This window comes from Fusarium flagelliforme (genome assembly GCF_020744385.1).
Source record: "Fusarium flagelliforme strain FIESC 12 MPI-CAGE-AA-0113 chromosome Unknown B0J16scaffold_1, whole genome shotgun sequence".
NCBI classification, from domain to species: domain Eukaryota; kingdom Fungi; phylum Ascomycota; class Sordariomycetes; order Hypocreales; family Nectriaceae; genus Fusarium; species Fusarium flagelliforme.
In genome coordinates, this window is record NW_025763503.1 from 4,788,671 (window position 1) to 4,814,863 (window position 26,193).

General features: G+C 47.4%; 13 protein-coding genes across 13 annotated transcripts; 7 read left to right on the plus strand and 6 right to left on the minus strand.

The window, feature by feature from the left end:
• Positions 1 to 255: 255 nt before the first annotated feature.
• Positions 256 to 803, plus strand: B0J16DRAFT_378300 (reactive mitochondrial oxygen species modulator 1-domain-containing protein; the record flags this gene model as incomplete). Its single annotated transcript, XM_046130915.1, has 5 exons — positions 256 to 313; positions 364 to 390; positions 456 to 485; positions 536 to 626; positions 680 to 803. The coding sequence occupies 5 exons, from the start codon at positions 256 to 258 to the stop codon at positions 801 to 803; spliced, it is 330 nt and encodes a 109-aa protein (XP_045989497.1).
• Positions 804 to 2,737: 1,934 nt separating this feature from the next.
• Positions 2,738 to 4,877, plus strand: B0J16DRAFT_29295 (multicopper oxidase-domain-containing protein). Its single transcript, XM_046124346.1, has 4 exons — positions 2,738 to 2,925; positions 2,977 to 4,317; positions 4,374 to 4,537; positions 4,609 to 4,877. The coding sequence occupies exons 1-4, from the start codon at positions 2,855 to 2,857 to the stop codon at positions 4,788 to 4,790; spliced, it is 1,758 nt and encodes a 585-aa protein (XP_045989498.1). The 5' UTR covers positions 2,738 to 2,854; the 3' UTR covers positions 4,791 to 4,877.
• Positions 4,878 to 4,970: 93 nt separating this feature from the next.
• B0J16DRAFT_297067 (DHS-like NAD/FAD-binding domain-containing protein) lies at positions 4,971 to 6,885 on the minus strand. Its single transcript, XM_046124450.1, has 2 exons — positions 6,615 to 6,885; positions 4,971 to 6,562 (listed from the first exon to the last, which is right to left on the minus strand). The coding sequence occupies exons 1-2, from the start codon at positions 6,763 to 6,765 to the stop codon at positions 5,367 to 5,369; spliced, it is 1,347 nt and encodes a 448-aa protein (XP_045989499.1). The 5' UTR covers positions 6,766 to 6,885; the 3' UTR covers positions 4,971 to 5,366.
• A 176-nt stretch (positions 6,886 to 7,061) lies between these two features.
• Positions 7,062 to 8,761, minus strand: B0J16DRAFT_329252 (histone-fold-containing protein). The gene is made up of 4 exons (XM_046126309.1): positions 8,345 to 8,761; positions 7,883 to 7,909; positions 7,571 to 7,830; positions 7,062 to 7,517 (listed from the first exon to the last, which is right to left on the minus strand). Exons 1-4 carry the CDS (start codon positions 8,364 to 8,366, stop codon positions 7,410 to 7,412), a joined length of 417 nt encoding a protein of 138 aa, XP_045989500.1. The 5' UTR covers positions 8,367 to 8,761; the 3' UTR covers positions 7,062 to 7,409.
• A 961-nt stretch (positions 8,762 to 9,722) lies between these two features.
• Positions 9,723 to 10,933, minus strand: B0J16DRAFT_29429 (uncharacterized protein). Its single transcript, XM_046124387.1, has 4 exons — positions 10,635 to 10,933; positions 10,426 to 10,584; positions 10,006 to 10,376; positions 9,723 to 9,958 (listed from the first exon to the last, which is right to left on the minus strand). Exons 1-4 carry the CDS (start codon positions 10,818 to 10,820, stop codon positions 9,922 to 9,924), a joined length of 753 nt encoding a protein of 250 aa, XP_045989501.1. The 5' UTR covers positions 10,821 to 10,933; the 3' UTR covers positions 9,723 to 9,921.
• A 134-nt stretch (positions 10,934 to 11,067) lies between these two features.
• B0J16DRAFT_314180 (FAD dependent oxidoreductase) lies at positions 11,068 to 12,345 on the plus strand (the record flags this gene model as incomplete). Its single annotated transcript, XM_046125171.1, has 2 exons — positions 11,068 to 11,528; positions 11,586 to 12,345. 2 exons carry the CDS (start codon positions 11,068 to 11,070, stop codon positions 12,343 to 12,345), a joined length of 1,221 nt encoding a protein of 406 aa, XP_045989502.1.
• A 69-nt stretch (positions 12,346 to 12,414) lies between these two features.
• B0J16DRAFT_329257 (Homocysteine S-methyltransferase) lies at positions 12,415 to 13,506 on the minus strand. Its single transcript, XM_046126310.1, has one exon. The coding sequence runs from the start codon at positions 13,450 to 13,452 to the stop codon at positions 12,424 to 12,426; it is 1,029 nt and encodes a 342-aa protein (XP_045989503.1). The 5' UTR covers positions 13,453 to 13,506; the 3' UTR covers positions 12,415 to 12,423.
• A 742-nt stretch (positions 13,507 to 14,248) lies between these two features.
• Positions 14,249 to 15,553, plus strand: B0J16DRAFT_391579 (uncharacterized protein; the record flags this gene model as incomplete). Its single annotated transcript, XM_046131940.1, has 1 exon — positions 14,249 to 15,553. The coding sequence occupies exon 1, from the start codon at positions 14,321 to 14,323 to the stop codon at positions 15,551 to 15,553; it is 1,233 nt and encodes a 410-aa protein (XP_045989504.1). The 5' UTR covers positions 14,249 to 14,320.
• Positions 15,554 to 16,246: 693 nt separating this feature from the next.
• B0J16DRAFT_329260 (Ppx/GppA phosphatase family-domain-containing protein) lies at positions 16,247 to 18,423 on the plus strand. Its single transcript, XM_046126311.1, has 2 exons — positions 16,247 to 16,472; positions 16,534 to 18,423. The coding sequence occupies exons 1-2, from the start codon at positions 16,306 to 16,308 to the stop codon at positions 18,233 to 18,235; spliced, it is 1,869 nt and encodes a 622-aa protein (XP_045989505.1). The 5' UTR covers positions 16,247 to 16,305; the 3' UTR covers positions 18,236 to 18,423.
• Positions 18,424 to 19,069: 646 nt separating this feature from the next.
• Positions 19,070 to 20,059, minus strand: B0J16DRAFT_391582 (uncharacterized protein; the record flags this gene model as incomplete). Its single annotated transcript, XM_046131941.1, has 1 exon — positions 19,070 to 20,059. A coding segment is annotated over one exon (990 nt), but the record flags the coding sequence as incomplete, so codon positions are not given.
• Positions 20,060 to 20,489: 430 nt separating this feature from the next.
• B0J16DRAFT_29476 (uncharacterized protein) lies at positions 20,490 to 21,475 on the minus strand. Its single transcript, XM_046124396.1, has 3 exons — positions 21,150 to 21,475; positions 20,823 to 21,100; positions 20,490 to 20,774 (listed from the first exon to the last, which is right to left on the minus strand). The coding sequence occupies exons 1-3, from the start codon at positions 21,369 to 21,371 to the stop codon at positions 20,639 to 20,641; spliced, it is 636 nt and encodes a 211-aa protein (XP_045989507.1). The 5' UTR covers positions 21,372 to 21,475; the 3' UTR covers positions 20,490 to 20,638.
• A 1,293-nt stretch (positions 21,476 to 22,768) lies between these two features.
• On the plus strand, positions 22,769 to 23,866 carry B0J16DRAFT_314186 (RTA1 like protein-domain-containing protein; the record flags this gene model as incomplete). The annotated part of the gene is made up of 2 exons (XM_046125172.1): positions 22,769 to 23,568; positions 23,620 to 23,866. 2 exons carry the CDS (start codon positions 22,769 to 22,771, stop codon positions 23,864 to 23,866), a joined length of 1,047 nt encoding a protein of 348 aa, XP_045989508.1.
• Positions 23,867 to 24,220: 354 nt separating this feature from the next.
• On the plus strand, positions 24,221 to 26,151 carry B0J16DRAFT_279283 (major facilitator superfamily domain-containing protein). Its single transcript, XM_046123857.1, has 3 exons — positions 24,221 to 24,744; positions 24,798 to 24,895; positions 24,943 to 26,151. Exons 1-3 carry the CDS (start codon positions 24,549 to 24,551, stop codon positions 26,008 to 26,010), a joined length of 1,362 nt encoding a protein of 453 aa, XP_045989509.1. The 5' UTR covers positions 24,221 to 24,548; the 3' UTR covers positions 26,011 to 26,151.
• Positions 26,152 to 26,193: the final 42 nt, after the last annotated feature.

Consider the following 26,193-nt stretch of genomic DNA (forward strand, 5'->3'; position numbering starts at 1 on the left):
GCACTGTAGTTTGAAGTTGATCCGTGCTTTCGAATCCCGCACCGACCTTTTCCCGAACGCTTAGTCCACTTGGTCAGCCAACCAATGACAGAAAGCTTCATAGGTCATAGGATTTGAGGAAGTCGTCGCAAGAGAGCTTCATCAGCAATTGCTTTGCCTCAAGCTGTTCAATCCCGCAAAACTCGTCAACCACGGTGGATAAATCGCAGTCGGCTCCAATACCAGCATTTTGCTTACCGATTCTACTCATTCGCCATGCCTCCTGTCGCTCCTATCAATGCTGGCCAGCACGGCCCCTCCACGGCCGATAAGCGTATGTTTGTATCATACCATCTAGAGAATATTCGCTAACAGATTCCATAGTCAAGATGGGTGCTATGATGGGTGGAAGTATGACTTACTCCTTGCTTAGTTCTTGAAAGAAATCTTGTTCGAATATATCTGACATTTTCCAGCTGTCGGTGTCATCATGGGCTTTGTCTTTGGTCGGTCTTCAATGCACTTGCTGTCTAAGCTCATAATTAATGATGTCCAGGAACCGTCAACATCTTCCGATACGGAGCCGGTCCTAACGGCATTATGAGAACCCTCGGCCAGTACATGGCCGGGTCCGGTGCGACCTTTGGGTAATCAAGAGTCCAACCCTAACCGCTTACACGATTGCTAATTGCGATGATAGCTTCTTCATGTCAATTGGTAGCGTCATCCGATCTGATGCCGACCCTAAAATGCACGACATGTATATGCGAGCCCAACGCCGACCTATAATGCTGATGGCGAACCCCGCATGGAGGAAATCATGAGATCAGCAACAGATCATACGAGACGAGAGCAATACCCAGTCGACTTCGACATTCACCATGTACAGTCTGGCATCTGATGGCCGCATTCTGTAAAATATATCAAAACTATTTCGAAATGGTCCAATCTCATTGTCAAGCTCTCAGACCCACAGCCGATAATGCAACAGTCCACTCAGAGACAGCTGAATGTCTTACTCCTGCGAGGATTTTTTGTTATCCTGCAGACTCTGCAGAGCGCTGCGTTTGCTGGGTTCAAGTGACCTCAGTATCTGTGTTGTGAATGCGGTCAAAGATTACAGCGCAATCGCTGAAAGGCGGCGGGTGAGCTGTGGCGCTCGATATAGCCCATCAACCGTCTAGGTTACATTTGCAGACAGGACATGATCAACACACCATCACCGTGACGCGACCCAGTATGCCGGCCTACCTCAAGGCGCCGATACGAGGTTTTTTGACAAGTGCGCTGCGATATTGTTATGCTGGAAACTTTTGGCTGCTGAAACTCTACTCGCACTAGCCTTTTTGGTTGGGAAATTGGATGGCGCTCAATAGCCAGCCTTTCCTGCATATGTAAGAGGAGGCAGGCAATCCTGCCTCTACAGGATTTGCGCCATGCTTCTTGGCGATTGGTGCCAGTTCAATTACCTGACAAATTTCTTCTTCAAGACACACTGAGAGACAACGCTCACGTCTCACAGCTTGTGCACATTGAACTACATTGTGCATTGACAGAATATCTCCTTGAGTAATGATTGTGTTGTTACATCCTTCTGAGGTTCTCATGCAGCAGTCGCAGGATATGTTCGCACCAAATACCTGTTGAAGCTGACATGGATTTAGTTTGACTCCCTGCCCTATCTGCCCTACTAGATTACGATCGGTCGATCACAATTGGCTTGGGAGGTTGATTGCCTGATGAGGAACTCGCCGCTCTACGCCGTTAAACCGTCAAACCTTGCTGAAACCTTGACTGTTGTTTGAACGTGCTGTGCCGTTGCCAATTGCAACCAGGGATATTACCCGACCCGACGCTGAGGTTAAAGTTTCATCTCTCGATATGTGTCACTATTCTCAATCCAAACAATTCGAAGAATTGTCAAGTCTTGGGAGACTGCGTCCTTTGACATAACGCCAACGCCCTACTCTACGACAGGTGTTGTTGGCTGACACTGGCTTATCATGCTATGCTACAGCATGGATGTCAGCAGGCACCACAATCAGCATTTTCGTATTGTTGGTCGGTTGGCTTACAGCTTCTATGCCATTGGGTTAGCCACAACCATGGACCATGGATTTGTTTGAACCCTCAGAAAGCTGAGCGTGCTGTCTGAGACAATATCCACTGACAAAAGTCGAGACACATACGATCTGGGGATATCCTAGTTACAAATCTACAAATATCCTCCCGCGTGCATCAAATGACAAACTCATCTTAACATACGAATTTACGAAACAAGAGAACTTCACAATCCAGTCGAAGTATCGTGTCATATCATCCATCTACAGCTGGGGCAACTAACTTAGCGGATATTCCGCCACACCCGGATTCCCTTGACGACCATCCCTACACTTACAATTTGGCGAAAGCATGAATCCTTATCCTGATAGGACTAATAATATGCTTCACGAGGTTTGCCTTAGTGTGGGTATTGTCATCAATGGCTTGCAGGTTGCCTTGACTCACTTGAGTCCTGCCATGTGGTTCCATCTCACTAAATTTTGGCTTTCAACACCACCACCAACAACAACACCCTGGCGTGAGGATTACAGCTGGCTGACTACCTTATCCTTGATAACCTACATTAGCTCAAGATAGATCCAAATGCGATCGCCCGGTCTTTAGCAGAAGAGGCTTGATCCCGCGGGTCTTCGGCACATACCATGTCCTGGTTAGAAGCGCCTCATGCAGCAGCTATGGAAGGGCTGGGCTCACTGAAAAGCCCCCTCTCAGAGTGAGGACTATATAGACTGGTGTTGTTTCCCGTAAAATATGTTTGAAAATTGTCTTTCAGCCTTCTCAGAGACTCCTGAAAGCACATCAGTTGTTCAGTATGGGGAACACTCATAGCAACGAGTTCAGCCTAGGGTCTCTAGGTCAACTATCCCAGCTTCAGACCAATGGGTATGGTAGACTTATTATGGCTTGTATAGAACAATGCTAACATACCTATAGCGAATCCACGTATGGCACGCTTGATGCACCAGACTTGCCAACGTTCCTCACTGACAACCCTACTCCCAATGGCTACCCATGGAGTACCATGAACACTCGGACAAACTACTATCAGGATCATCCTCATACTGGAGTCATCCGAAAGTATGATTTCACTGTCAACCGAGCCAACATAGCGCCTGATGGATACGAGATGTCTACCATTCTTGTGAACGGACAGTTCCCTGCCCCCCTTATTGAAGCCAACTGGGGTGACACAATCCAAGTCACTGTTCACAATGAACTGAAAGATGAAGGGTTGTCTTTGCACTGGCACGGCATCCTCCAGAAAAACATGCCCTGGGAAGATGGCGTTCCTGGTGTTACCCAATGCCCCATAGCGCCGGGTCAGTCTTATACATACTCCTTTATCGCCGACCTCTATGGTACCAGTTGGTATCACTCGCACTATTCCGCTCAATATCTGGCTGGTCTCTTTGGTCCCCTGGTTATATATGGTCCGCAAGAAAAGAAAGACTACGATATTGACGTTGGTCCCATCATGGTGAACGACTGGTATCACAAAGAGTATTTCGACCTTGTGGAAGATGTCATGAAACCTGGCGCCCCCGGCATTGTGTTTTCTGACAGCAATCTCATCAATGGAAAAATGAACTACAATTGCTCCAAAGTCCAGCCGGGGGATAAATCACCTTGCAAGAACAACGCTGGAATCTCAAAGTTTCGCTTCAGACGGGGCAAAGTGCATCGCCTACGTCTTATCAACCCCAGCTCTGAAGCTATCCAACGATTCTCCATTGATGGCCATGACATGACAGTCATTGCAAATGACTTTATTCCTGTTGAGCCGTACAACACAAAAGTTGTTACCCTTGGTGTTGGCCAACGTACCGATGTGTTGGTCAAAGGGAATGGCAAATTGGAGTCATATTGGATGCGCGCCAACATATCAGCCAACTGCAGTCTTGCTTTCAATCCAAATGCTCTTGCAGCAATCTACTATGACCATGCGAACGACAAAAAGGAACCAAAATCGAAACCATGGAACATACCTGATCCAGCGACTTGCGCCAACGATGATCTGAGCATGACAAAGCCTCTGATGAAGTTACCCTTGCCTCCAGCTGATAAGACCATCGAACTGGATGTAATGTCGTATAAAAATGCCAGCAACATCACACTCTGGTCTCTGGGAGGCGTCTCTGCAAGGACGAATTACAACAGTCCAACCCTGCTTTTGAGCAAGCTTGGGAACCACACTTTTGACCACGATTGGAACGTGATCAATACCGGCAAGGCGAAGAGTGTCCGGGTGGTGGTGAACAACAAGACACCTGTAGCGTAAGGAACAACAGAAGCATGTGATTCTCGACAATAGCTGACATTGAACTTGACAGACACCCCATGCACTTGCATGGCTTCAACATGTATGTCCTGCACGAAGGTCTAGGTGCCTGGGATGGCACAATTATCAACAAACACAATCCACAACGGCGTGACGTCGTTCAACTCCGGGGCAATGGACACATTGTCATTCAATTCGACGCTGGAGATAACCCAGGTATGTCTTCCCCTGACTCAGCCTCATAATTCTTCCCCTCGCTATGGTAACATTTGCTCACGCATCGACAGGTGTATGGCCGTTTCACTGTCACATCGCGTGGCATGTCTCGGCAGGGTTTCTGACGCAGTTTCTCACTGAACCAGACAAGGTGGAAAAGCTACGTATACCCAACGTGGTGGCCGAGACGTGCAGGCAATGGGGACACTGGACGCTGTCCAATATTCCTGCGCAGATTGATAGTGGGCTTTGAGCTGAATGCCCTTTGGTGTTATCGTTGCCTCTCTTCGCTTGGGCTATGAACTAACTTGGAGTATACGAGGCGGGGTGATACGAGGTCATATCATGTTCTCATGACGTATTTGTAGCAAGCTCAGGGGCTTTAAGTTTCTTACGACATATTATCTATAGTTTCCTTTTTATATATATGATTGTGAGATTCTCCTGCCGTTTCGCTTATCTCACTCGATCCTTCATCCCAGCTAACAAAGGTTGGCGGGCTACCGTCGCTACTAATGCAAGGTCATACACCGTAGGGCAGGATTTCGTATATGCCGGAACTTTTGGGCCGTCTCACCACTGTATGTAGACAGATTCCATACGTTACCCGGAGCTTTGTAATCTCATAACATTTCTTTAGACTAACAACGCGTCGGTGTCAGCCAACGCGAACCATCTATACAATCATATAGTAGTACCTTGCCTAGCGCATTTCGTCGTGACCTAACATAGGAAAGCTCATCTAGTTCATCTGCCAGCAGCTTGTGTGATAATAGCAATAGCCCTTGATTCCCTTAACGTCTCTTTTTTGTTGTTCTTTATATCTTGTTTAGAATTTGGACTTGTTCTCTTCTTCTTTCGGAGCAGTCTCCGTAGACACAGCCGCATCTATGGGTCCATCCTTGGGCGTGTCTGCCTGTGTTGTTTCCTCCTTCGATGGCTGTGGTTTGGGCGGCTCTGTGACCATGGACTGTACCTCAGCTGCCTCTGCTTCGATCTTCTCGAGGTTCTCTGGCTTGAGTTGCTCGGTCTTGGGTGATTCCTTGGTGCCATCTTCTGCGGGTGTGAATGATGAAGCGGGAGTATCGGAGGGGTCCGAACTGCTATCTTCAGTCTTGGGCTGTCCCTCTTGAGGCTTTGCTGGCTCTTTTTCCAAAATGACATCCTTCTCCGTGCTTTCTTGCTTAGTATCATCGCTCTCGTCACTGTCATTGATTGCAACAGCTCCAACCTCAGCAGCCAAGCGCTCAACTTCATCTTGAATCGCCTCCTTCTCTCTGCCGCTGTTCTGTCTATCTGCCTCCTCATCGCCCACGGTCTCTCTCCACAGCGCCTCAAGCTCGTCGCGCCAGCCGAGCTCATCAGCAAACTTGCGGATACCGGCGTCGCAGTCGCCCAGCTGAATCACATCATCGGACCTACTGCCAAGCTGACCCACCTTCTCCATGTTGAAGAGCACACGAGGCTTCCCCTCTTGCGCCATGCCTGGCAGAGCAGCGAAGGGGTAGACACTTAGACTGGTACCGACAATCAAGACCAGGTCTGCCATTGCGACCTGGAAAGTATTGTTGTCGAATGCCTTGGGTAGAGGCTCTCCAAAGAAGACAATGTCAGGCTTGACAAGCCCGTTGCAACCTTCCTTGTCGCAATGAGGTACCTTGCCTCCAAAAACGTGCTTCTCCATCTTATCCTGAGGGTATTCCTCCTTGCATTCTATGCAGCGCTGCTTTGCGAAGCTTCCATGGGCCTCAATTATCTTGTCCGAGGGCACTCCGGCTACGCGCTCAAGGCAATCGATGTTCTGGGTGAAGAGCATCTGGAGAAGGCCCTTGCGGGCGAGAAGAGCGATGAAGGCATGTGAAACAGTCGGATGGAACTTTCCAGGATACAATTCGTTTGCTAGAACGTAGAATGGCTCGGGATGCTCGCGAAAGTAGGAGATGTCGAAGACGGCTTCGGCGTAGGGCAGATTGAGACGGGCAAGGTTGGCATAAAGACCAGTTCCAGGCGATCGAAAGTCGGGGACTAACACCGTAATCAGATACAGTTTAGAATATTTGACATTTTATTAACTTACTACCAGCAGCAGTTGAGATACCAGCACCAGTCAAAACCACAATACGCTTGCTGCGACCCGACTTGATGTAGTCCGCGACAGCGGCCAAGCTCCGCTCAGTGAGCGTTGCGGGCGGGCCGCCGTAGCTCATGGAGGACTCTTCCTGACCCATTTTGCGAGATAGCCAACGAGGGACACGTGGTCCAGGCTTATTCTTATTCTTGCGTCTGCGACCTATTTTGGCGACGGTAAAAGTAAAAGTTTTGTACTTTTACAGTGCTGATGGCGCATGCAGATTGGGAAATGTAGTGGAAGTCAAGCCTCAAGGTGGGGGATATCAGATTTACATCATTTTTCACTTTGGCGCTTATCGATAAGGATGACTGTAAGTGATTCACTCATCAGGCAACTACAAACAGCTTGACAATGTCAATATTGAGTTACAGTAAGGTTAATATATACCACGTCATTAACTTTCAACACAGCCTCCCGATTTAGGCACCAAACACGTTCTATAAATGGCTGGGCAACATCATGGTTGAGTCATCACAGGGGACAGCCCTATATGCCCAGGGACCAGTAATCATGGTAGAAATTCCAACAATGCAATTCAAATCATATACCTCCCTCATGGCAAAAGCCTTGTCAAAGGTCTATAAGCGAAAGTGATTCAGTAACGAGTCAGCCAACCCGCCCGCTCCCATCCAAGCTTAATCCAGTCCAGTCCAGCCAGTACTGTACGTCAACGCCTAGCAATGCCAAAATACCCCGACGCCCTTTTCCTACTCTCAATATGACCCATTAGCGTCCACATTCCTAGTTGTGGCGTTCTCGTGCCGCAGCGAATTGCTCCTCCTGTAGTCGGGCAAGCTCTTCCATGGACATGCCGCTCTTGGCAAACTTATCTGCCTTCTTCTCACGACCCTGGAAAGAGTTAGCAATGGCCGCAAATGCATAATCATCAGAGGTGAGCATACCTTTTGAACTTCCTTGTGCTCGGCTGCTGCCTCGAGAACGGCAGGAACCATATCGGTGAAGCCTAGTTGTTCCAGAGCCTTGGTAATGTGATCGCAGGCGATGGTCTTCTTTGCCTCTTTCTCTGAGATTTCGTTTGCCTCTGATGAGATAAGAGTAATAAACTCGACGCAACATTCTATGAGCAGATCACGAGCTTCTTTGGCAAAGGCCACCCCTGCTGATGGGGGAAGGATTTCCGACACGATCTTTTGGACAGTAGCTGGAGTGATGTTAGTTTGAGACTTAGGTATAGGGGAAATATGCGAACATACCTTTGGGGAGCGACAAGTCGTCGTTACCTGTGAGAGGATTGTTAGCAAAGGCTCTGGACAAAAAATGAGAAGCAGACCCAGTGTCCCGATGTCAAACTTTTGCCAATACTTGGTAGATGCTGGCAGAGGCATGATGGAAAAGAGTGATAGGAAGATATGGGAAGGGTGTAGTGTATTCAATGTTGAATATGATAGTTGGGATGAAAATGGCGATATGAGGGTAAGCCGCTCGGTCTTCATGAGTATGGTAGATGTGATGAAATGGTTTGAAAGGCAAAAGTGAACGGAGCCAAGTCTCCTTTTTAACCAGAAGAAGCTGAAGGATTCTGAATCACAGAATAGTATCTCAAAGTAGTGAATCATGGTGGTGATGCTCATCACAGGCCAAGCTCAGATGAAATAAGATGTGCAAACAGGAAGCAAATAAACAAATAAACAAAATAAATCAAGGTCAAATCTTACCTCCGAACTCGTGATCAGACATGTTTTTCAATAAAAATTAAAATCTGTGAATCGATGGTTGTTGGAAGTGTTTGTTGGAAACCGTTTATGTGACTATACACCAAGACGACGCGGTTGGGTGCCAGTGACTTGCAGGGTTGCAACGCGATAATGGGTATTGATCAAACAGAAAGAATTCGAACAAAAAGTGACTTGAAAGAATAATATTGTCCCGTAATGTCGGCTTCGGTCAAAGAAGTGTGTTGTTTGCTTGTGCTGCGCTGAGTTTTTGTCGTAGGCCTTCTCTCTATATATCGTAGATGAGCTTCAAAAACGTACTGGCAATGAACGGACCTCAGGCTGAAGGAGACGGATGGTTACTCAGGCCCATGAGTGGTGGGGCAAGCCTCTTTTGTATCTGAGAGCTGCTCTGCTTTGCTTTCGCGCTTGCAGCTAAAACGACCCCACCTGCACCTTCTCAGTGGAATGGGAAAGCCTGGCACAAACCATCACCGGGCAGCATCACAGCGGGCAGTGGGCACCCTAGGCACCTACCTCTCTAAGCACCCACCAGTATGGAAGCAGAAGCCTCAGGTCCCAAGGCCAAGTGCCCCGTAGTGGAGGCTCAATAGCCACACGGGGCGCGTCTTTTTCAACGCACGGACCAACCATGCACGTCTATTTCAGAACTTCCATCTTTTTGAAAATTTCCATTTCTCGTTCCTTCATCAACACTTTCCTCCTCTCTTCTCTTCCCTCTTCTCCCACTCAAACATGCCAAAAAGCTCAGATTGAGCTATGGCTTTGCTATGCTAAATGGTGGCGTCTATTGCGCCTTGCCATATTGCTTGCTATACCTCGAAAGCACTCGCTTTGCGCGATGCTTTCAACACTGAGTGCAGCCGCCAGTTCACTGGGTAAGTTTTTTACTTTTCTCTCTACACCTGATCGCATGAGGAGATATGTTGTCGCCCCAGGCTTAGGAGGTTCGACAAGCCTCCTGTGCTGATTGACTTCGTCCTGTGCCAAATGGACAAGAACTGATTGATCACGATCCTCTTCATTTTAGCCATTGAGAACTTCGACTTAAACAGTCGCTAACAAACTCAAAGTCTAGGCTACTCTCTTACCCACGCTGTAAGACTCCCTTCAGCATCCTGCCCTCCTTCGATACGCCGTGATGCACTTTGCTATCTGGTACTATCAAATACCGACTCTCATGACGGATAAAAACGATAGCCTGAGCACATTCGACTGCACGCTTGCTTTGGACAACATGTTTGAACAAAGAACTAACATGCGACAAAGCAGCTGCTTCGGATATTGGGTTCGAATCTTGAACACTGTCGCATGCGACAACTGAGCACCAGGTAAGATCATATTTTACTTTTTTTACTCGCAAAACACAATGCTATGATGAAGAAACTTACATTCCATGCTAAATCCGAAACTCTATGTGGAGCAAACGTATTTTCATCTTTCGACTGACTTGCATTTGTCTTTCTACTTTTTGTCTATCTGCATCATTGTAAAGACATAAGCTAACATTGCTTGAGATATACAGGTGTTTTGTGTTCCCAACGCTGCCAAGGTCTAGTCTATTCCTGGTACGCCTCGACCTCTGGTGAGTTCCATCTGCATAACCGTTAGTTCTTGATTCCACAGCATGTCGTGAAACGTACGAGAAGAATTTTCCGCTCAGCTCCTTGAGCGGGTCGGCGACAAATTTGGCCATAACATGTCCCGGTTGTTCGGGCTTGAGCAGGATACCCTTCTCCTTGGCGTCGACAAATGAGTCGTACTGCGCCTTGTTCATAGACTCCTTGCCTCCTGATCTGATAACTCCTTGCATCTCAGTGTCGACTCGACCTGGTGCAATGGCAACACTTGTGATATGTGGCTCTTCAATCGCGATGTGACCTGAGATAGAGTTGTAGGCAGCCTTGGATGAACCGTAGCTTGACCATCCGGCATACTGCTTTGTTGCTGCTCCCGATGACACCCACACGATGCATCCCTTAGACTTTCGTAGTTCTTGGATTGCAGCTTGGGCCTAATGTTGTCAGTGTAGTACACAAGTGCGTAAGGCTAGGTATTCATACCAAGGCAATGCCACTGAAGACGTTGATGTCATAAACCTTCTTCCACTCTTCAAGGCTTGTGTCTGCGAACTTGTTGGGCGCCAACATGCCATGGTTGACAACAAGACCGTCAATCTTGCCAAAGGAAGACACAGCAAGGTCTACCAACTTTGTAGGCATCTAAGCAAGCATTAGTTCTGGTCTTACAGACCGATGACTGGGTTACGTACTTGAGGCTCAACGATATCACCAGCGATGAACTGAACCTGCTCAGGATGGGATTTCTTCAATCCCTCCAAAGGCTCAGAAGACCGCGCTGTGATAACAACCTTGTGAGATTGGTTGACAAGGTAGCGAGCAATGGCGGCGCCAATACCCTTGCTGGCGCCTGTAACAATGAATACTTTGGAAGCCATGATCAAATTATAATGTTCTTGGTGAAGTTGAAGATCAGGAATGAGACCGTAGCTTGGCAGCTTTTCACTGAAGCTTCGACCTGAGTGGGGGTTGGAGGGGTCAATTTTTGGAGCTTCAATTTTGTCTACCCTGAATCTGTGTCCCTCACGTCATCGGTTGCTTTGTTGGTAATCGCCTCCCATCAGCTGAGATCCTTTGTCGATACTTAAATGATACATCCTATTTAATTCATAATCCTTATTTCCGATGGCTTCGACGGTGATCGTTGGCGGTGGCATCATTGGTATTGCAACGGCATATTATTTGTCTCAACATCAACCCGGTTCAACAATTCATCTTGTTGACTCATCTTCCGAGCTGTTCGCCTCTGCCTCAGGATACGCTGGTGGTTTCCTCGCCAGGGACTGGTTCCATGAGGATCTCGCATCTTTGGGAGCTCTGAGCTTTGATGAGCATGAGAAGTTGGCAGAGCAGTATGATGGGCGTGAGAAGTGGCTGTACGCCAAATCAGTCACTGTGAATTATGAGCTACCGAGGAAGAAGCCCAAGAATTACGGAGGAAAAGATTGGCTAAGTGAAGGCGGAAGTCGTGCGGATTTAGTGAATGAGAAGGGAGAGGTGAAGGATAGGAATAGTCCGCCTTGGCTGAAGCGTGTGAAGGGTGATGTTCTTAGTTTGGTTGATGAAGGTGAAGGAACCGCCGTTCTGTAAGTGATCGATCGAGTCTGTGAGATGTACATGTCACTAACAATAAATGAATATAGTGACCCTCTGAGACTATGCCAATTTCTCCTTGAAAAGTGCAAGGAGGCAGGCGTTCGTATATATCAACCTGCTATTGTACGATTCGTAGGCGCAGACTGCCACGATGAGCTATCATATGTGCGCATTGGCTATACGGACTGTTCTTCAGAAACGAATATTCCAGCTACTCGTATACTGGTCTGCGCTGGGGCTTGGACACCAAGTGTTCTGGAATCTATGTTCCCAGGGTCTCACATCAACATACCAGTCATAAGCCTCGCAGGCCACTCACTCGTGGTGCAAAATCCCCAAGATATAGGCGACACGTTCCACTCAGTATACACCACCATGGATACGTTCTCACCCGAAATCTACGCCCGACCAAACGGACACATTTGGCTCGGCGGCGTGAATGCTTCAATACGCCTACCGCCATTAGCGACAGGCGCAAAGCCTATAGACTCATCACTCGATAAGTTAAAAGACCTGGCGAAGCAGATAATTGACACTGAAGGCGAGGAGTTGGAGATATTACGCACGGGGCTGTGCTTTCGACCTGTTTCGGAGAGGGGGACGCCTTATATCACGAGGATAGAGGATTTCGATCTACGGCAGGGCTATAGTACGCGGAAGGGGAAATATGGTGGTGTTTATGTTGCTACGGGGCATGGGCCATGGGGGATCAGTTTGTCGTTGGGGACGGGGAAGGTTATGGCTGAGATGATGCAGGGGAGGGAGTTGAGCGCCGATATAAGTGGATTGGGATACAATCCGTATTGATGTTGGCGACTTCAACATTAGATTATGATCATATATGGCGTCTGGACGAGTAACGAATAGAAACAATGAACTGGTGGTTTATTGGATAAGTCGATCCCGAAGCTTCTTAATATCCTCGCTCCCAGCTCTGCAGCATCCACCAACCAGAATAGCAGGCCACTTTCCTCGACTCTCTGTAGCTTTAACAACATCTTCAACCTGGCCCTCCCAAGACGAGCGTCTCTGAGTATCAACACCATCAGGTACCTCCCACTTTTGTGTGGTCGTGTTATACACTTCTCCATTGGTGCCATCGGGATACAGCACTAGGGCAGGCCACTCCGTAATCTTGCCTTTTTCCAACATGCTCGAAACAGTGCGCTCGAAAATCTGAAGCAAGCTGTCCAGCTTGTCAACCTTGGTGCAGTTGATACCGATGCCCCAAGGTAGGTTGGGAGAGATCTCGGGGTCAAGCATGGCTTCGACGGCGGCCTCAATGGAGTTACCGTCGGGCATGCGAAGGTCCTTTTCAGGGGAGAGAAGGGCGGTCCAGTATGGTAGTTTGGAGAGTGTCGGTGTTGCTGCAAGGGCTTTGCGCATGGCGATGATCTCGTCTAGACGAGGAATGGTCTCAAGCGCAACATAACCCAGTCGCTCCTGAATCTTAGGAACCTCGGCAAACACTCCCAAGCGCTCAGTATGCCATGATTCCAAATCCTCCAAAGAATCATGCTTATCATCGTACTTCCCGCTGTACTCTTGCCCAGGAATCATACAAGCGCCATACGGTCCAATGCTCAAAGCCACACAACCCTTGTCCCCGACAGCACGCTCAGCGATGCTGACAGAGTCATCCAAGAACCGCGGAACATTCTCACGAGAAATACCCTCAGGGAAGTCTTCAGTGCGCGTACCAGCGAAACCGTGCAGTGAGACCTGGTACGTCGCTGTGAGGAGCACGTCAACTGGAACAGCGCCGAAATCGGCCTGGCATGATTGAAGAGTGGGCTGGTCTGCCACGAGCAGATGAGATGACCAAAGGGGAGTTGAGCGGGAGAAAGTAACCGAGTATTTAGACTCGAGGGACGTGCCGAGGCCGCCGTCAAGGATGAGGATTTTAGAAGGCATTTTGGGAGGTTGTTTGTGGTTGTGGTTGAGTTTTTGCCCCTCCGATGAGAAAACTAATTCTAATTCATGATAGTGGATATTTGAGACAATTGATCACCTCGGGAATATGCATCATTTAGGTGGCTTATGATACAATTCATAAGAACAAAGAAGATCCAGCACTTTTAGGTAATAGTTTTTGCTAGTATAGTCAACTCTAACTATATATATGGTGGTGATGCTTGAATAATGCAACAACACATTATGAGCTCAATTGACCACAACCGCAGTAAAAGGAGAGATTCTAACTATAGTATTAAGAATTATAATTATCCCACACCCAAAAAAGATATCATCGATCTTATTTTTGTGTATTAGGGTGATAACTGCTACTTTTCAGATTTTGTGGTGGCTTGACAGTACCTATATATAGACAGCAAAAATGAGAACAAGTAGCGAAATGCTGTTCTTGAACATTCATCTTGTTCGAGTATAGTATAATAGGTCTGTAAGGTATACAATTTAAGAACACTGCCTGGCATAATAGGTGTTCGATGTTTCTACCAGAACACTCAACTGTTCAGACAAAGGAACAAAGAACCGAACCCTCGAAAACCGTATGTTCGGGGTTTTTGAACCGAACACCAGATTCAAGCCATTGTTCTGTCCACATGTTCGAAGAACATCGGCCAGTGTTCGCGAGAACACATCTTGTTCGATCAGTAGGACTATGGTTACACAGAAAGTCACTGTATAAATACGTGATAACCGCAAGAATGGCTACCTCTATTATCCAGGATCACAGGTCTCCCTCCAGCCCAAGCTTGTTCTATCCAACATCTGCTAAACTCCGAACTTATTCTTGATATCATTCAATCTGTTCTTCATCATGCCGCGTTACAATTCGCACAAGACGCTGACCGTCCGCCGTATCGAGGACAATGAAATAGGTCCAACCCCCCGGTCCAAGTTCAGTCCAACGCCCATCCGCAGCTTGAAGAGGAAGCCAAACTTCTGCCACCAGAAGCCATTCTCCTGCGAGGAAAAGGAGCCTTGGGTTGAAGACGTGGGGGATGCTCAGATCCAATGTGGTCGATCAACCTTTGAGATTCCAACACGAGATAAGTCTGATCTTGAGCATGATGGATCTGACTTTGGAGACGATGAAATTGTCCTTGGAGATGGTGAGTCTGAACTTGAAGACGGCAAGTCTGATCTTGAGGTCATACTCACCCCTGACCTTAAGGAAGACGAGTCTGTCCTTGGAGACAATGAGTCTGACCTTGAGGACTTCCCCATGCGAAACACCGCTTTTGTAAACCCATCTCGCCACGACTATCTGGAACTCAGCCTTTTAATCTTCGATCCGTGGCACCCGTACAACCCTCGTAGATGGGCCCTCCTGCTCGAAGACCAATTCTTAAACGTAGAATATTGCTACCAACTCTTAGAACGGCCAATTGTCGGTAAACCTTATGAATTCCGCTATGACCCTGGTGAACTTGGCTCCTTTCGAGAACCCGATGAACGCCATCACATCACCTGGATTCGGCGGCGCGATAAGACTAAAGTCTACCGTACAGTTAGTAAGGCGCAGCTTCAGTTTTCTCAACGGTGGGTTCTCGAGATAATCTGGAACCTGGAGTCGCAAGAAATTGTCCTTCCAGGTAAGGGTAACGCACTCCGGATGCTCGAACAGGAAGACAGGTCCCCTAGAGAGAAGGTTGATATGGTGTTAGTGATTGAAAAAGAAAAGGCCAGGCCTTTTCATAAGAAACTAAGTGATTGGGCTCGTGGACAACCTGACGCGGTATCGAAGATACGTGAACGGATGGACTGTAGGATGGTCGAGCTGGTGATATCCTTTGACCCTACGCATAAGTACCGGGTCATGCTCCACAAACGAACCAGTTCAATGGAGGACTATTACGCTCATGTCCGTCACGCACTCGTGCAGGTTGCGAAGAGGATCATTCCATTCAATTGGCCCGATGACGGTCACAAACCACATTCTTCAGAATGTCCGGATTGTCCGTATTCAGAGTTGTACCTTGCTTTTGCTGCTGCTAGAGGTTCGAGTTCCGACGCGCCGGTCGCCCAGGATAGTCACCTCGATGGATAAGTTGAGATTCTAAAATTGGATCATGGGTCAGAGCGCTAGGTATTTATACGTTTTGCCTAGCGTCGGGAGTTTGTAGTGTTCGCGTTCTGAGATGCTATCTAGATTGAACATAGACGAATGAACCTGGTGTTCTCATGAACTCAACATTGAATGTTTTGTGACTTGTGACTTACGATTGACAGCAGATAAAGTTACTGTCTACTCATAATTCATGAGTAGATGAGATGGCTCCGATGACAACAAAGGAATTAGAGGAGGGAGATGTGTGAGGAATGGAGGCACTGCAGATCATGGCTTGGTGGTTTACCATCCCTCCCTTCCATACCTACTCAGCAATTGATCGTGTGCCTCCATCAACAAATATTTTATATAATAAAGATGAGAACAAAAAACAAAATAAAAAACGGATAATTGGGAAAGCTCTTTACATTGACTTATTCAATCCCTGGCCTTGTAAATAAGCTGATGACAGAGAGACAAAGATGTCAATCAATGGTCGATCGCCAGATAAGCTCGATCGAGCTTCAGCTCTTCTTTAACTTCAGCCAATTACATGCCCTGAACGCGTTGCACTGGCGTCGCTGCTCAACTGTAACTGGTGCGATTACAGGACAAGCTCAAATAAGGTTGGCGTACGTCAGTAGCTGAAACAGGGCCTCAGCTTGTGATGAAGCTCCCTAAATACTGGGGGAGCTCCGTCATCAGCAGCACCTAAGAATTCCAATCTCACCTCCACAACACAACAAAGAACCATGATGGACTTTTCAGACTTTGAAATCATTGACCCAATTGCCGAGTTTGGCCCCGAGAGTAGCGACGACGAAGATGTGCCTCAGCCTTCTTTGCCCCATCTCCAGGGCGGTCATCCTCCGTGGCAGGGTCATGAGGGTAAGCTAGTCGGTGTTGTTGACATGGGAAGGTGAGGCTATTCATTGCACTGTCGCGTGAGAAGTCAGACTGACAGAGATTGCGACTATCAGCAATGGCATCCGTTTGTCCATCTCCGACCTTTCGAGGCCATTGGCCCGTATGCTCCCGACCGTGTATCAGTATCGCGCGTCCATCTCGTTGTACGACTCTCAGTATGATCCCGAGACGGGAGAGAAGATTCCCATTCCCGACGATATTATCGAAGCCGTCGTCTCAGTCCTGAGCAGATTTGTTGTCATCTGTGACGACTTTGGTTGTAAGAAGGACAGTATCCATGTTATCGCGACCGAAGCTACGCGCGCGGCGGTCAACTCCAAGCAATTCTTGGCTACCATCAAGGACAAGACTGGCCTGACGGTTGAGCTTCTGCCCAAGGAGGAGGAAGGCCAAATTGGCGCTCTTGGTATCGCCAGTGGCTTTTCCAACATGGAAGGTCTTGTCATGGACCTGGGAGGTGGCAGCACTCAGATTACCTGGATGCTCAGCTCTGGCGGTCAAGTCCGCATCAGTCCCAAGGGAAGCTTCAGTTTCCCATACGGAGCCGCTGCATTGACCAAGAAGCTCCATGATCTCCGACAGGACAAGAAAAAAGAAGAAGCGGATGCTGCTGTCAAGGCATTCGAGCAGGAGATGATTTCCAACTTCAAGGATGCTTACCACAACCTTCAGATCCCTGAGGAGATGGTCGAGAAGGCCAAGAAAGAGGGTGGATACCGCATCTACCTCTCTGGAGGCGGATTCAGAGGATGGGGATACTTGCTTCTTTATCTTAACCAGACGGATGGCAGTTATTATCCCATCTCCATCATCAATGGCTACACGGCCAAGCGCAAGCAGTTCGAAGACACCGAGGCTCTCAAGCATGTCGCTCATGCTGCCAAGGACATCTTCCGCGTTTCTGATCGCAGACGATCTCAGGTCCCGGCCGTTGCCTTCCTCGTAAATGTACTCTCTGAGTCCATTCCTGGAGGTATCAGAGAGGCCCACTTCTGTCAGGGTGGCGTGCGGGAGGGTTTCTTGTTCCGACAGCTGCCACCATCCATCCGAGCTCTTTCGCCCTTGGAGGTGGCCACTGGCTATTTTGCGCCAGGCTCGCGACATCTAATCCAGCAATTGCTCAAGAGCGCGATCCCGAAACCCGGTAAGAAGAAGGAGTTTCCGGAAGAATTCGGCGAGCCCGTCGTGGATTCATTTGCCAATGCGATGTACCTCCACATGTTCATGTCAAAGGAAACCGCTTCGACGACTGCGCTGTACTCGACCAGCGTCGGTAACATGTCCGCGATTCACGGTGTATCGCACCAGGACCGAGCCAGGCTGGCCTTGATGCTTGAATCCAGATATGGTGGTGAGCTTCCTCCTCGCGAATTGGAGTTCCGCGAGTCTCTCCGTGAGATGCTCACGCCCGAAGAAGTCTGGTGGGCATCTTACCTCGGCAGAGTAGGACAGCTCATCACAGCGCTCTACCCAGCTGGCAAGATCCACCGATCGAAGCCGCGCGTGGTGTTCACTGCACAGTGGTCGTACACCTTGGGCAAGAAGAAGAACAAGGAGGGTCTCCTGCTCACCATTTCGGTACAGAAGACCAAGGATGATCCTGCTCGGACAAAAGAGACGGTTGAAGAAGCGGCTAGTGATGTGGAAAAGATTGGAAAGAAGAAGAATTGGATTGGTGATGATGAGCCTTGGGGAATGAAGGTTAAGGTTAAGGTTGTTGAGGAGGGGATCCTTTCGGAGGACATTGACGAGTAAAAAGGGATATTGCGATGGGTAAATGGGAAAATGCTAAGAGACAAGGAGAAGGAAAATACTGTATGATGAACTGATTTGGCATGAATTTGAGTACCTTCTTTGACAATACCTGCTGTGTCCAGTGATCAATGTTCTACACAATTAACCAGCGTAGGTACGTGTTGGACAAGATCCTGTCACCGCTTTTGAGTAGTCAATTGACAGAGACACTCTCGGTAAGCTGACCGATTTAATGAATAGGCCAATATCCTAGAGCAGCTGATCAAGCAGCATGGTCTTGTCGCAGCGCGGATCCCAGTCGGAGACAGCGAAGCAAGGCTTCTTTGCGATGCTCGGTGTCTTTAGGCGCACCGCGTAGTCCCATCAACCCGATCGGCCAAGCGCTCGGGAGTCTCTCTAGGGATTAAAAAATCGGGAGTGCGCGCTTCATTCTCACGCGATTTGTTTTGGAGAGGTTGTTAAGGACTGAAGATGTCGTGTTAGTAGGAAGAGGAAGGGGATCCACTATCATGAAGTTTGGAGGGTGGTTTCATCCTACGTCCATTAAGTAAGGGTCCAGGGTTCAAAGTTTATATGGTCAGTTATTCTGTAAAACATGCTCTGTATAGCAATAGTGACTTTGTTTGGGAATAATCGAGACTGTGTGAGCTGTTTGAGAGACGAACAGGGAACTACTCCCTCTTGAACTTCTATGACGTGCACCAAATGGTTTCACTCGACAGAGTATTGTGATGGAAGATTATAGCAAGGAATATGATCGCGAAATGACATTGTCTATCTTATGCTATCTTCTAGCCCAATCAACTCCATTGTGTTCTAGTCAATCCACGCTCTTTAAGTACTAGACACTTCTTCCTGTTGAGAGCCTGAATCACACATGTATGTCTGACGGCTGACTTCGACCCAAGAAGAAGCAGTCTCCAATTCATCAGCCTGAGCTTTCCAAATCTCGTTCCCCATCTGCACAAACGCCTTCCCAAATCGGCGCAACAATGCCATCACATATTGTTCAGTAAACTCATTTATCTGCTTCCACGCCTCGTCACTGCCAAAAGTCGCAATTCTGTACTTCTTCTTCCACATCCTGATTAAGTCCACAGGGATTTCATAATCTGACTGCACATCATTGGTAATGAGGTAGAAAAACGGCTGCATATGATGATGGCGGGGATGTTTATACAATTCCGCATTGCCAATAAATGTGAAATTGTAGATCATTTCAGAGGTTGTCCAACTGTCGAGGTTTTGCATAAGAGCGATCATCGTTCCGCCGATGCTAACATGTTCAAGACCGAGAGCTGCTTGTGTGAGTGTTAGGCGTGCTGCCTCGTGGGCAGAGGGTGGGTCGAGGCTTATGGCTTGACCGTCGAAAAAGATGAGATCGTACTTCTCATTAGGATAAAAGACTTGGTATAGATTCAGTTTGTCCCGATCTGGGAAGTTTTCCGGGATGTGCTTTTCCTTGATACCCATGTCCCCTGCTAGCATCGTGATATCTCGGAGCTCGACATTGACATGCTTGTTCTTGAGTCTGACTTGGAGGCCGCCCTTCTCGATGGGGAGACTCATGGCTCTGGCCCGGCGAATGGTAGGGACTCTGGCCAAGGTTTGATCAACAAAACCTCCAGGGGCAGCGCACATATCTAGCAGGCTCTCTGGTTTGTTGGGGACTCCTGTCCAAGCGTTTGTCTCCCAATCGAGATCATCCGCAATGTCCTTCATGATGTTGTAAGAGGACTGAACCTGTCCGTCGTCATTTGGGTCTGCAATTTCTCGTTGCTTGTTGAGGTGGCCATCGCCTTGACCATTCTCCCGGGCCTGTCGGAAATGGTCAGCGGGTGTTTAGAGAACCCGAGTGAGGAACTATACCTTCTTTCTTAAGCCCTGCAGACGGCGATACTCCTCAGAGTTGTCCTCCAAGTACTTGTTGAAGATTCTTTGAGCGTCTGCGGCTCAAGGGCCGATTAGCCCATCGTCATCGGTCGGTCCCCTAGGGTTCTCTTCATCATCCAGAAGAAGAGAGATGTAGTTGTACTCGATAGCGCCCTTGGTACAATTTACGAATGGCATGACTGCGGCAAAACCCTCAATACTCAGAGAGCGTAGGCTTTGAGAGAGAAGTTATTGATGATGAGTTGGGAAGAAATATTAAGGTCGGGATTGCACATATTTATAGTTAGAATTCCAGTCGGAGAGCATCTGTTTGGCAGATGCCTCCTTACTGCTGTTACGACTTTCTTTGTCGATAGCCTGTCAATTAGAAGAGGCAGCAGTTAACAGTATCTGCTAACAAAGGGCTAACCTCCTGCGTGAAGGCCATCTCCAACAGTGAACTTGTCTCCATGTTTAATTGCTATTCACACTTTCTGTCTCCAGTGTTAACATTGGGTATCATCCTCCATTCTAAATCTCGATACCAGTCTCATCCTTTGGTGGATCGATCTTCTTGATCTTTCGATATCCCTCTCTCATCTCAGTCTTCGTAAACCTGGTCGAATGCAAATAGTAAACAACAAACCATTGGTATAAGCAAAATAAACTGCAAACATCAGCAACTAGACCATTCACGGGTTCAAAGACGACTTACAATGCGCAAACTCCGAAACAACCACAAGCAATAGTAAGATTATCCAACATAGCTATTGCACCCGTTGAAACCTCTCCAACAAAGCCCGTCCTTCGTTTCTCATGCTGTGACTCTTCATAGGCCTTGATATCCTCTCTCACGACAAACATGACGACAAGAGCGGATAGCCACATTGCTGATGAGACAGCCAATATTAAGCTGTACCACATTGGCGGCCTGGGGTTTGTCAGACCTTGTGGGCTGACTGGTATTTTGGGAGCAAAGAAGTGAAGAGCTCCCTACAAGATGTCAGTAACAAGAACAAACGTTATGAAAGATGTAGCTTACAACTGCAAGATTATATGCTGAAGCAGCTAATAGACCTTGACCAGGCTCTTTCGAAATTATACCCGCCGCAAGTCCAATAACCGCACAAGCAGCGATCCATCTCCCAATATCAGCTTTGAAAGCATCATTGTAGAGTTTCTTGACTGGGTTTGTTTCTTTTTCTTTGCCGAGCATATCCCGGACGATCTCGCCCAGCGGCATAGGACATATTGGACTTGACATGTTGAACACCTTGATTTGTTTGGTGTTATCTGCAAGTTAAGAGATGTGTTTTGTCAGATGTTAAGTTATGGTCTGAGTTAGATGGCTGTGGTCTTGGCAGTATGACGAGAGCCAAGACAGGGATAATAAGCACAGCCACTGTAGACAGGCTGTGTCTGAATCTTTTGTTTTTGTAACTCTCATATTATTGGTCCAAGGGTTAATATAAATCGGGCCCTCGCGCAATGATCCTTTTGGTTTTGTTGAACGCGGAATATGACTTTGAACAACGATATGCTTGGCAATCCACTTTGATCAGCTCTGCTCGCTCGCGTATTCTTCCTAATGCATTTAGTCCCTGGACCAACTTTACAGTTGTTGGCATTCCGATGGAACCTAGTTTTTAATTTCTTATTGTACGGAATTTCCAATTTTAGATAAGACTGGAGTAGCTGTTGGTTGTTGATGAGCTATTCAGCCTATATAAAACGCCTGACCTGTTGAAGTACCATCTTGCAAGGGGCCAAGATAGGCAGGAAATAAGCGATTTTAAACATTTTCTCAGCAGATTATATCGAGAAAGAAGCATTAAGGTTCCTCTCAATACATATTATTCCTTAGCATACAACCCAGACCTAACATAGTGGTGATGTTCTCAACAAGCAGCGTAGTCCAACAAGATCTCGTGAATAACTATCTCTCGTAATACTAATAAATGCTTTTTAAGATCTCTGAGGGTTGAGATTGCCCACATCAAGGTCGATGTCATTGTGTATCAATGACAAAAAATCAAATACGCATCCAACATGCGTTCCCACTTGGAACATCAGGAATGTTCCCCAGATTCAGCCTCAAACCCACACAAGACTAACGGAAATATTTCCGAACCCCTGATCTTCTCCTCGAACATTTTACCTAAACGGGAAAACCCTGCGCATGAACAACCCATGCCCAGCTGAGCTCCAAGGCTGAAAATCAACCAACTACGTTACGTTAGTGCTTATCTCGCTGCAGATTGACGACGGCCCGCGGGTTATTTTGCCTGTCTAACTGTTTGCTTACGAGTCTCATGCACAACTTTGAGGTGTGATGGGCACTTGCTGCATGTTTCGTAGGGAAATAGCATGGACTTGGAAGATAAGCCACTGACAGAATGACAGGTATTCTTATCTAGACGACATCTGATGAGTTACAGTGCAGAAGAGTGGAAATTAAAGACGAGGATATCCTTGAAGTCTGCCTGAGTTGATTGTCACACAGCCCTGTTCATTGCGTATTAGTTTGTTATACATAGTCTTATTTACTTGTCTCTTGTTATATAAGACCTCCTTGTCTCTTTCTTAAATACAGACATATTGAATATTCCATATTATTCCCTCTTCAGCAATACAATTCCTTTCACTGGTATCACAATCAACATGGGCGACACAAACGACACCTTCGTACCAAACTACGACAACTGCAACGAGATTTCCGACAAATGCCCCGTCGAATTCACAATTTATGGTGACTATCTTTCCGATGGCGCGGCGGCCTTCTTCGCCATTACATTCGCCCTCCTCCTCATAGCTCAGACCTTCCAGGGCTTCAAGGCCAGAACATGGTCGTACATGATATGGCTCGGCATAGGAACCCTCTTTGAAGTCCTCGGCCATGTTGGACGCTTCAGTCTAGCAAAGAATCCATGGCGTGAGAACGTCTTCATCATCTCGTACATCACACTTCTTCTCGCACCGACACTTGTTGCTGCTGCTATATCCGTCACGTTTAAACACATTGTTATATGGTACGGAGCGAAGTGGTCACTCATCAAGCCGAGACTGTACCCTCTTGTATTCGTTGGTACAGACTTTATTTCGATTTTTATACAGGTTATTGGCGGCGGACTGACGGCTTTGGATACTCTTGGCAAGGGAAACAAGACTACCAGGAAGTTGGGAGAGATTCTTGTTACGGGAGGAGTTTCTTTCCAGGTTGCTAATATGTTGTGCTGTGGTACGCTTATGCTTATCTATGCTCGACGTCGAAGCCAGTCGCTGAAGCATAGTGATACTTTGATGGATGGTGCTGTTCCTCCCATGTACTCTGGTGCCCAGGCACGTGGTAAGGTCCCTGTTGCACGAGAGGAGGCCACTATCCAAGAAGCCAAGAGAGCACGATGGTTTGTGTACTGTCTTGGTCTTGCATATCTTTGCATCATTATTCGGTGCTGCTACCGGTAAGAATCACCGACCTTCCTATGGAGATACCAAACTAATTTCTCTCTTAGCATTGCAGAGACCATCCCCGCTCTTGCGAAAGACGTCCTTCGAAATGAACCGCTCTTTCTCGTCTTTGATGCAGCAGCAATGCTTATCTCTATTGGAGTCATTACTGTACTGCATCCCTGCTACTTCTTCCCCTACCTGGGTCTTAAGAAGAGTAAGAAGAGCCAGGGTAAGGTATACGAGACTTTCCGCATGGAGAATAACGCTGCTATGATGGGACCACAGCCACAGCAGCAAGGCTATACTTGAAATGGATAACGATGGATTGAATGTGGTTTTCTCTTGATTCTGTCTCGAGAGATGACAGTGTGAGGCTAAGGAAAGTACAGAATGTTATTAGCGAGCGACAATTGAATTGGATGGATTTTGGAGTTTCTTATCTTCGATTTTCTGTTTCTCTATATGGAGATGTGGAAAAGCCCATTGACGGATGTACAATCAATCACTTTTATCTTGCGCGGTTGACCTTGATTCATACAGACCTAATTTTTGGAGTAGCCACAGTGTATTAATCTATTAGACCATTCTATTAGACCAACGTTTTTAGTTTTCGATTCTATGTGACCATTCGATTTGACGATTTTATATCAAGATTACGTTAGCGCCTTCCTTAAGGAAAGATAGTCCAAGCCCTCTGCATTAGCCCAAAACTCTCGACTAATCAACCTCATTCCAGTCACCGGATCATCAAGCCGATGCTACAGTACATTCTGTTCTCTTATTAATTGCCTGTCGTGGCTTACACCCGATGTCGCACACGTTTGTGCGCCCTACAAGTACAACAACAAGTTTGAGACATTGGAGATATGCAGTCAGCATTGGGCTTGGGGTAACTACACAGGGCGTGTTGTGAAGGTATATATAAGAAGGATTTTCGCTATAACATTCTGCAGGCACCTATACAATCTGGCTCAAGAATCATAAAGCTTCAATGTCCCAAACATCCATCGAGCTCGTTACTCCCAACAGGGCTGTTTCCGACGATACAGCCCAACTGCAAGACACATTTAACCAAGGCTTTGAATCTCGAGCTACGGATGCCGAGTTCTCGTTGCCGCCCGTCGATGGCGGAAGAAAGGCATATCTCTTCTTGGCTGCGTGTTGGGTTGTTGAAGCAGTAACATTCGGTAAGTCCATCTATCCTGTCTTCCCGAGCACAACCTGACTGGAGTGACGGTAGGTTTCGGTTTCTCGTTTGGTGTCTTCCAAGAGTACTACAGTCACAATGAACCCTTCGCAGGATCCAGTAACATTGCTGCCATCGGAACTACCACTACCGTAAGGATTTCCTTCATCATAAGAGGATTAATTCTGACCTCGTCCAGGGCATGCTCTATCTAGGAGCTCCCTTCGTAGTAATCATATGCCGCTTCTACCCCCGTCAAGCCCGCTGGTTCACCATCATCGGCCTCTTCGTAACATCCCTCGCCATGGCAACAAGTTCCTTCTGCACAACAGTCCCCCAACTGATCGCCACACAGGGAATTCTCTTCGGCATAGGCGGCTGTTTCGCCTACTGTCCCTGCACACTCTACATCGACGAATGGTTCGTCCGTAGAAAAGGCTTTGCTTACGGCATCGTCTGGAGCGCAGCTGGTGCTGGTGGTGCTGTGCTTCCTTTGGTCCTTGAAGCTCTGTTAAAGAACTATGGATTTCAAACGACTGTGAGGATCTGCTCCGGGATCTTGTTTGGAAGCGCGGCACCTTTGGCGTATTTTATCAAACCCCGAATTCCCCTTTCGGCTACTATTCATAGGAAGCCTTTGAATATGCGGTTCGTTACGTCGAGGGTGTTTTTACTGCATCAGTTGGTTAATGTGGTTGAGGCTACGGGGTATTTCCTGCCTACCATCTATTTACCGACTTATGCTCGAACAACATTCGGTACTTCGACTATCCTATCAGCTCTGACAGTTATTCTGGTCAACATTGCTACTACTATCGGTCTTATGGTTATGGGTTCTCTCAGCGACAAGCTTGCGGTCACTACATGCATGCTCATATCAGCAGTTGGAGTAGGCATTTCTGTTCTATTGGTCTGGGGTCTCACAGCCTCTTTGCCTGTTCTTTACGTCTTCTGCATCATGTACGGCCTCTTTGCAGGCTCTTGGGCTTCCATATGGCCTGGTATCATGAAGGAAGTCACGCAGAAATTTCAAGATCAGAATGAGTATGTTGATCCAGTCATGGTCCACGGTCATCTCTGCGTGGGTAGGGGAGTCGGCAATATCATCTCCGGACCACTCAGTGGTTCTCTTATTAGGGGTCAACCGTGGCAGGGGAAGGTTATTGGGGGGTATGGAAGTGGATATGGGATTTTGATCCTGTATACTGGGCTGACGGGTTTGGTGAGTGGTATGAATTTTCTGTGGCGGTATGTGAATATGCTATGATCTGGGATGCCAAGTTGTTCTACGCCGAAACTGTCCTATTTCACAAATCTTTATTGGGTCCTGTCAACTAAAAGTCTTGTTTGTCTTTGATATTTATATGTATGGAAGAAGTAAATACATGAGCTATTCAATGAAGAGTATGCTTGATCGTGTATATAGTGCCACAGACTTGAAATTCACCTG

Coding starts and splice junctions, on each gene's coding strand:
- B0J16DRAFT_29429 (XM_046124387.1), bottom strand. CDS start 10,820: ATGGCTTCCAAAGTATTCATTGTTACAGGCGCCAGCAAGGGTATTGGC. Junction 10,377..10,425: donor TCTTCAGTGGCATTGCCTTG/GTATGAATACCT, acceptor TGACAACATTAG/GCCCAAGCTGCAATCCAAGA. Junction 9,959..10,005: donor CTGAGCGGAAAATTCTTCTC/GTACGTTTCACG, acceptor ACGGTTATGCAG/ATGGAACTCACCAGAGGTCG.
- B0J16DRAFT_279283 (XM_046123857.1), top strand. CDS start 24,549: ATGTCCCAAACATCCATCGAGCTCGTTACTCCCAACAGGGCTGTTTCC. Junction 24,745..24,797: donor TGTTGAAGCAGTAACATTCG/GTAAGTCCATCT, acceptor GAGTGACGGTAG/GTTTCGGTTTCTCGTTTGGT. Junction 24,896..24,942: donor CCATCGGAACTACCACTACC/GTAAGGATTTCC, acceptor GACCTCGTCCAG/GGCATGCTCTATCTAGGAGC.
- B0J16DRAFT_329257 (XM_046126310.1), bottom strand. CDS start 13,452: ATGCCTTCTAAAATCCTCATCCTTGACGGCGGCCTCGGCACGTCCCTC.
- B0J16DRAFT_29476 (XM_046124396.1), bottom strand. CDS start 21,371: ATGTCAAGTCCAATATGTCCTATGCCGCTGGGCGAGATCGTCCGGGAT. Junction 21,101..21,149: donor CAGCATATAATCTTGCAGTT/GTAAGCTACATC, acceptor GACATCTTGTAG/GGAGCTCTTCACTTCTTTGC. Junction 20,775..20,822: donor TGTTTCGGAGTTTGCGCATT/GTAAGTCGTCTT, acceptor TGATGTTTGCAG/TTTATTTTGCTTATACCAAT.
- B0J16DRAFT_329252 (XM_046126309.1), bottom strand. CDS start 8,366: ATGTCTGATCACGAGTTCGGAG. Junction 7,910..8,344: donor GTCTGATCACGAGTTCGGAG/GTAAGATTTGAC, acceptor ATCCTCTCACAG/GTAACGACGACTTGTCGCTC. Junction 7,831..7,882: donor CGACTTGTCGCTCCCCAAAG/GTATGTTCGCAT, acceptor ACATCACTCCAG/CTACTGTCCAAAAGATCGTG.
- B0J16DRAFT_329260 (XM_046126311.1), top strand. CDS start 16,306: ATGATGGACTTTTCAGACTTTGAAATCATTGACCCAATTGCCGAGTTT. Junction 16,473..16,533: donor GGTGTTGTTGACATGGGAAG/GTGAGGCTATTC, acceptor TGCGACTATCAG/CAATGGCATCCGTTTGTCCA.
- B0J16DRAFT_29295 (XM_046124346.1), top strand. CDS start 2,855: ATGGGGAACACTCATAGCAACGAGTTCAGCCTAGGGTCTCTAGGTCAA. Junction 2,926..2,976: donor TCCCAGCTTCAGACCAATGG/GTATGGTAGACT, acceptor ACATACCTATAG/CGAATCCACGTATGGCACGC. Junction 4,538..4,608: donor CGACGCTGGAGATAACCCAG/GTATGTCTTCCC, acceptor ACGCATCGACAG/GTGTATGGCCGTTTCACTGT.
- B0J16DRAFT_297067 (XM_046124450.1), bottom strand. CDS start 6,765: ATGGGTCAGGAAGAGTCCTCCATGAGCTACGGCGGCCCGCCCGCAACG. Junction 6,563..6,614: donor TATCTCAACTGCTGCTGGTA/GTAAGTTAATAA, acceptor TTACGGTGTTAG/TCCCCGACTTTCGATCGCCT.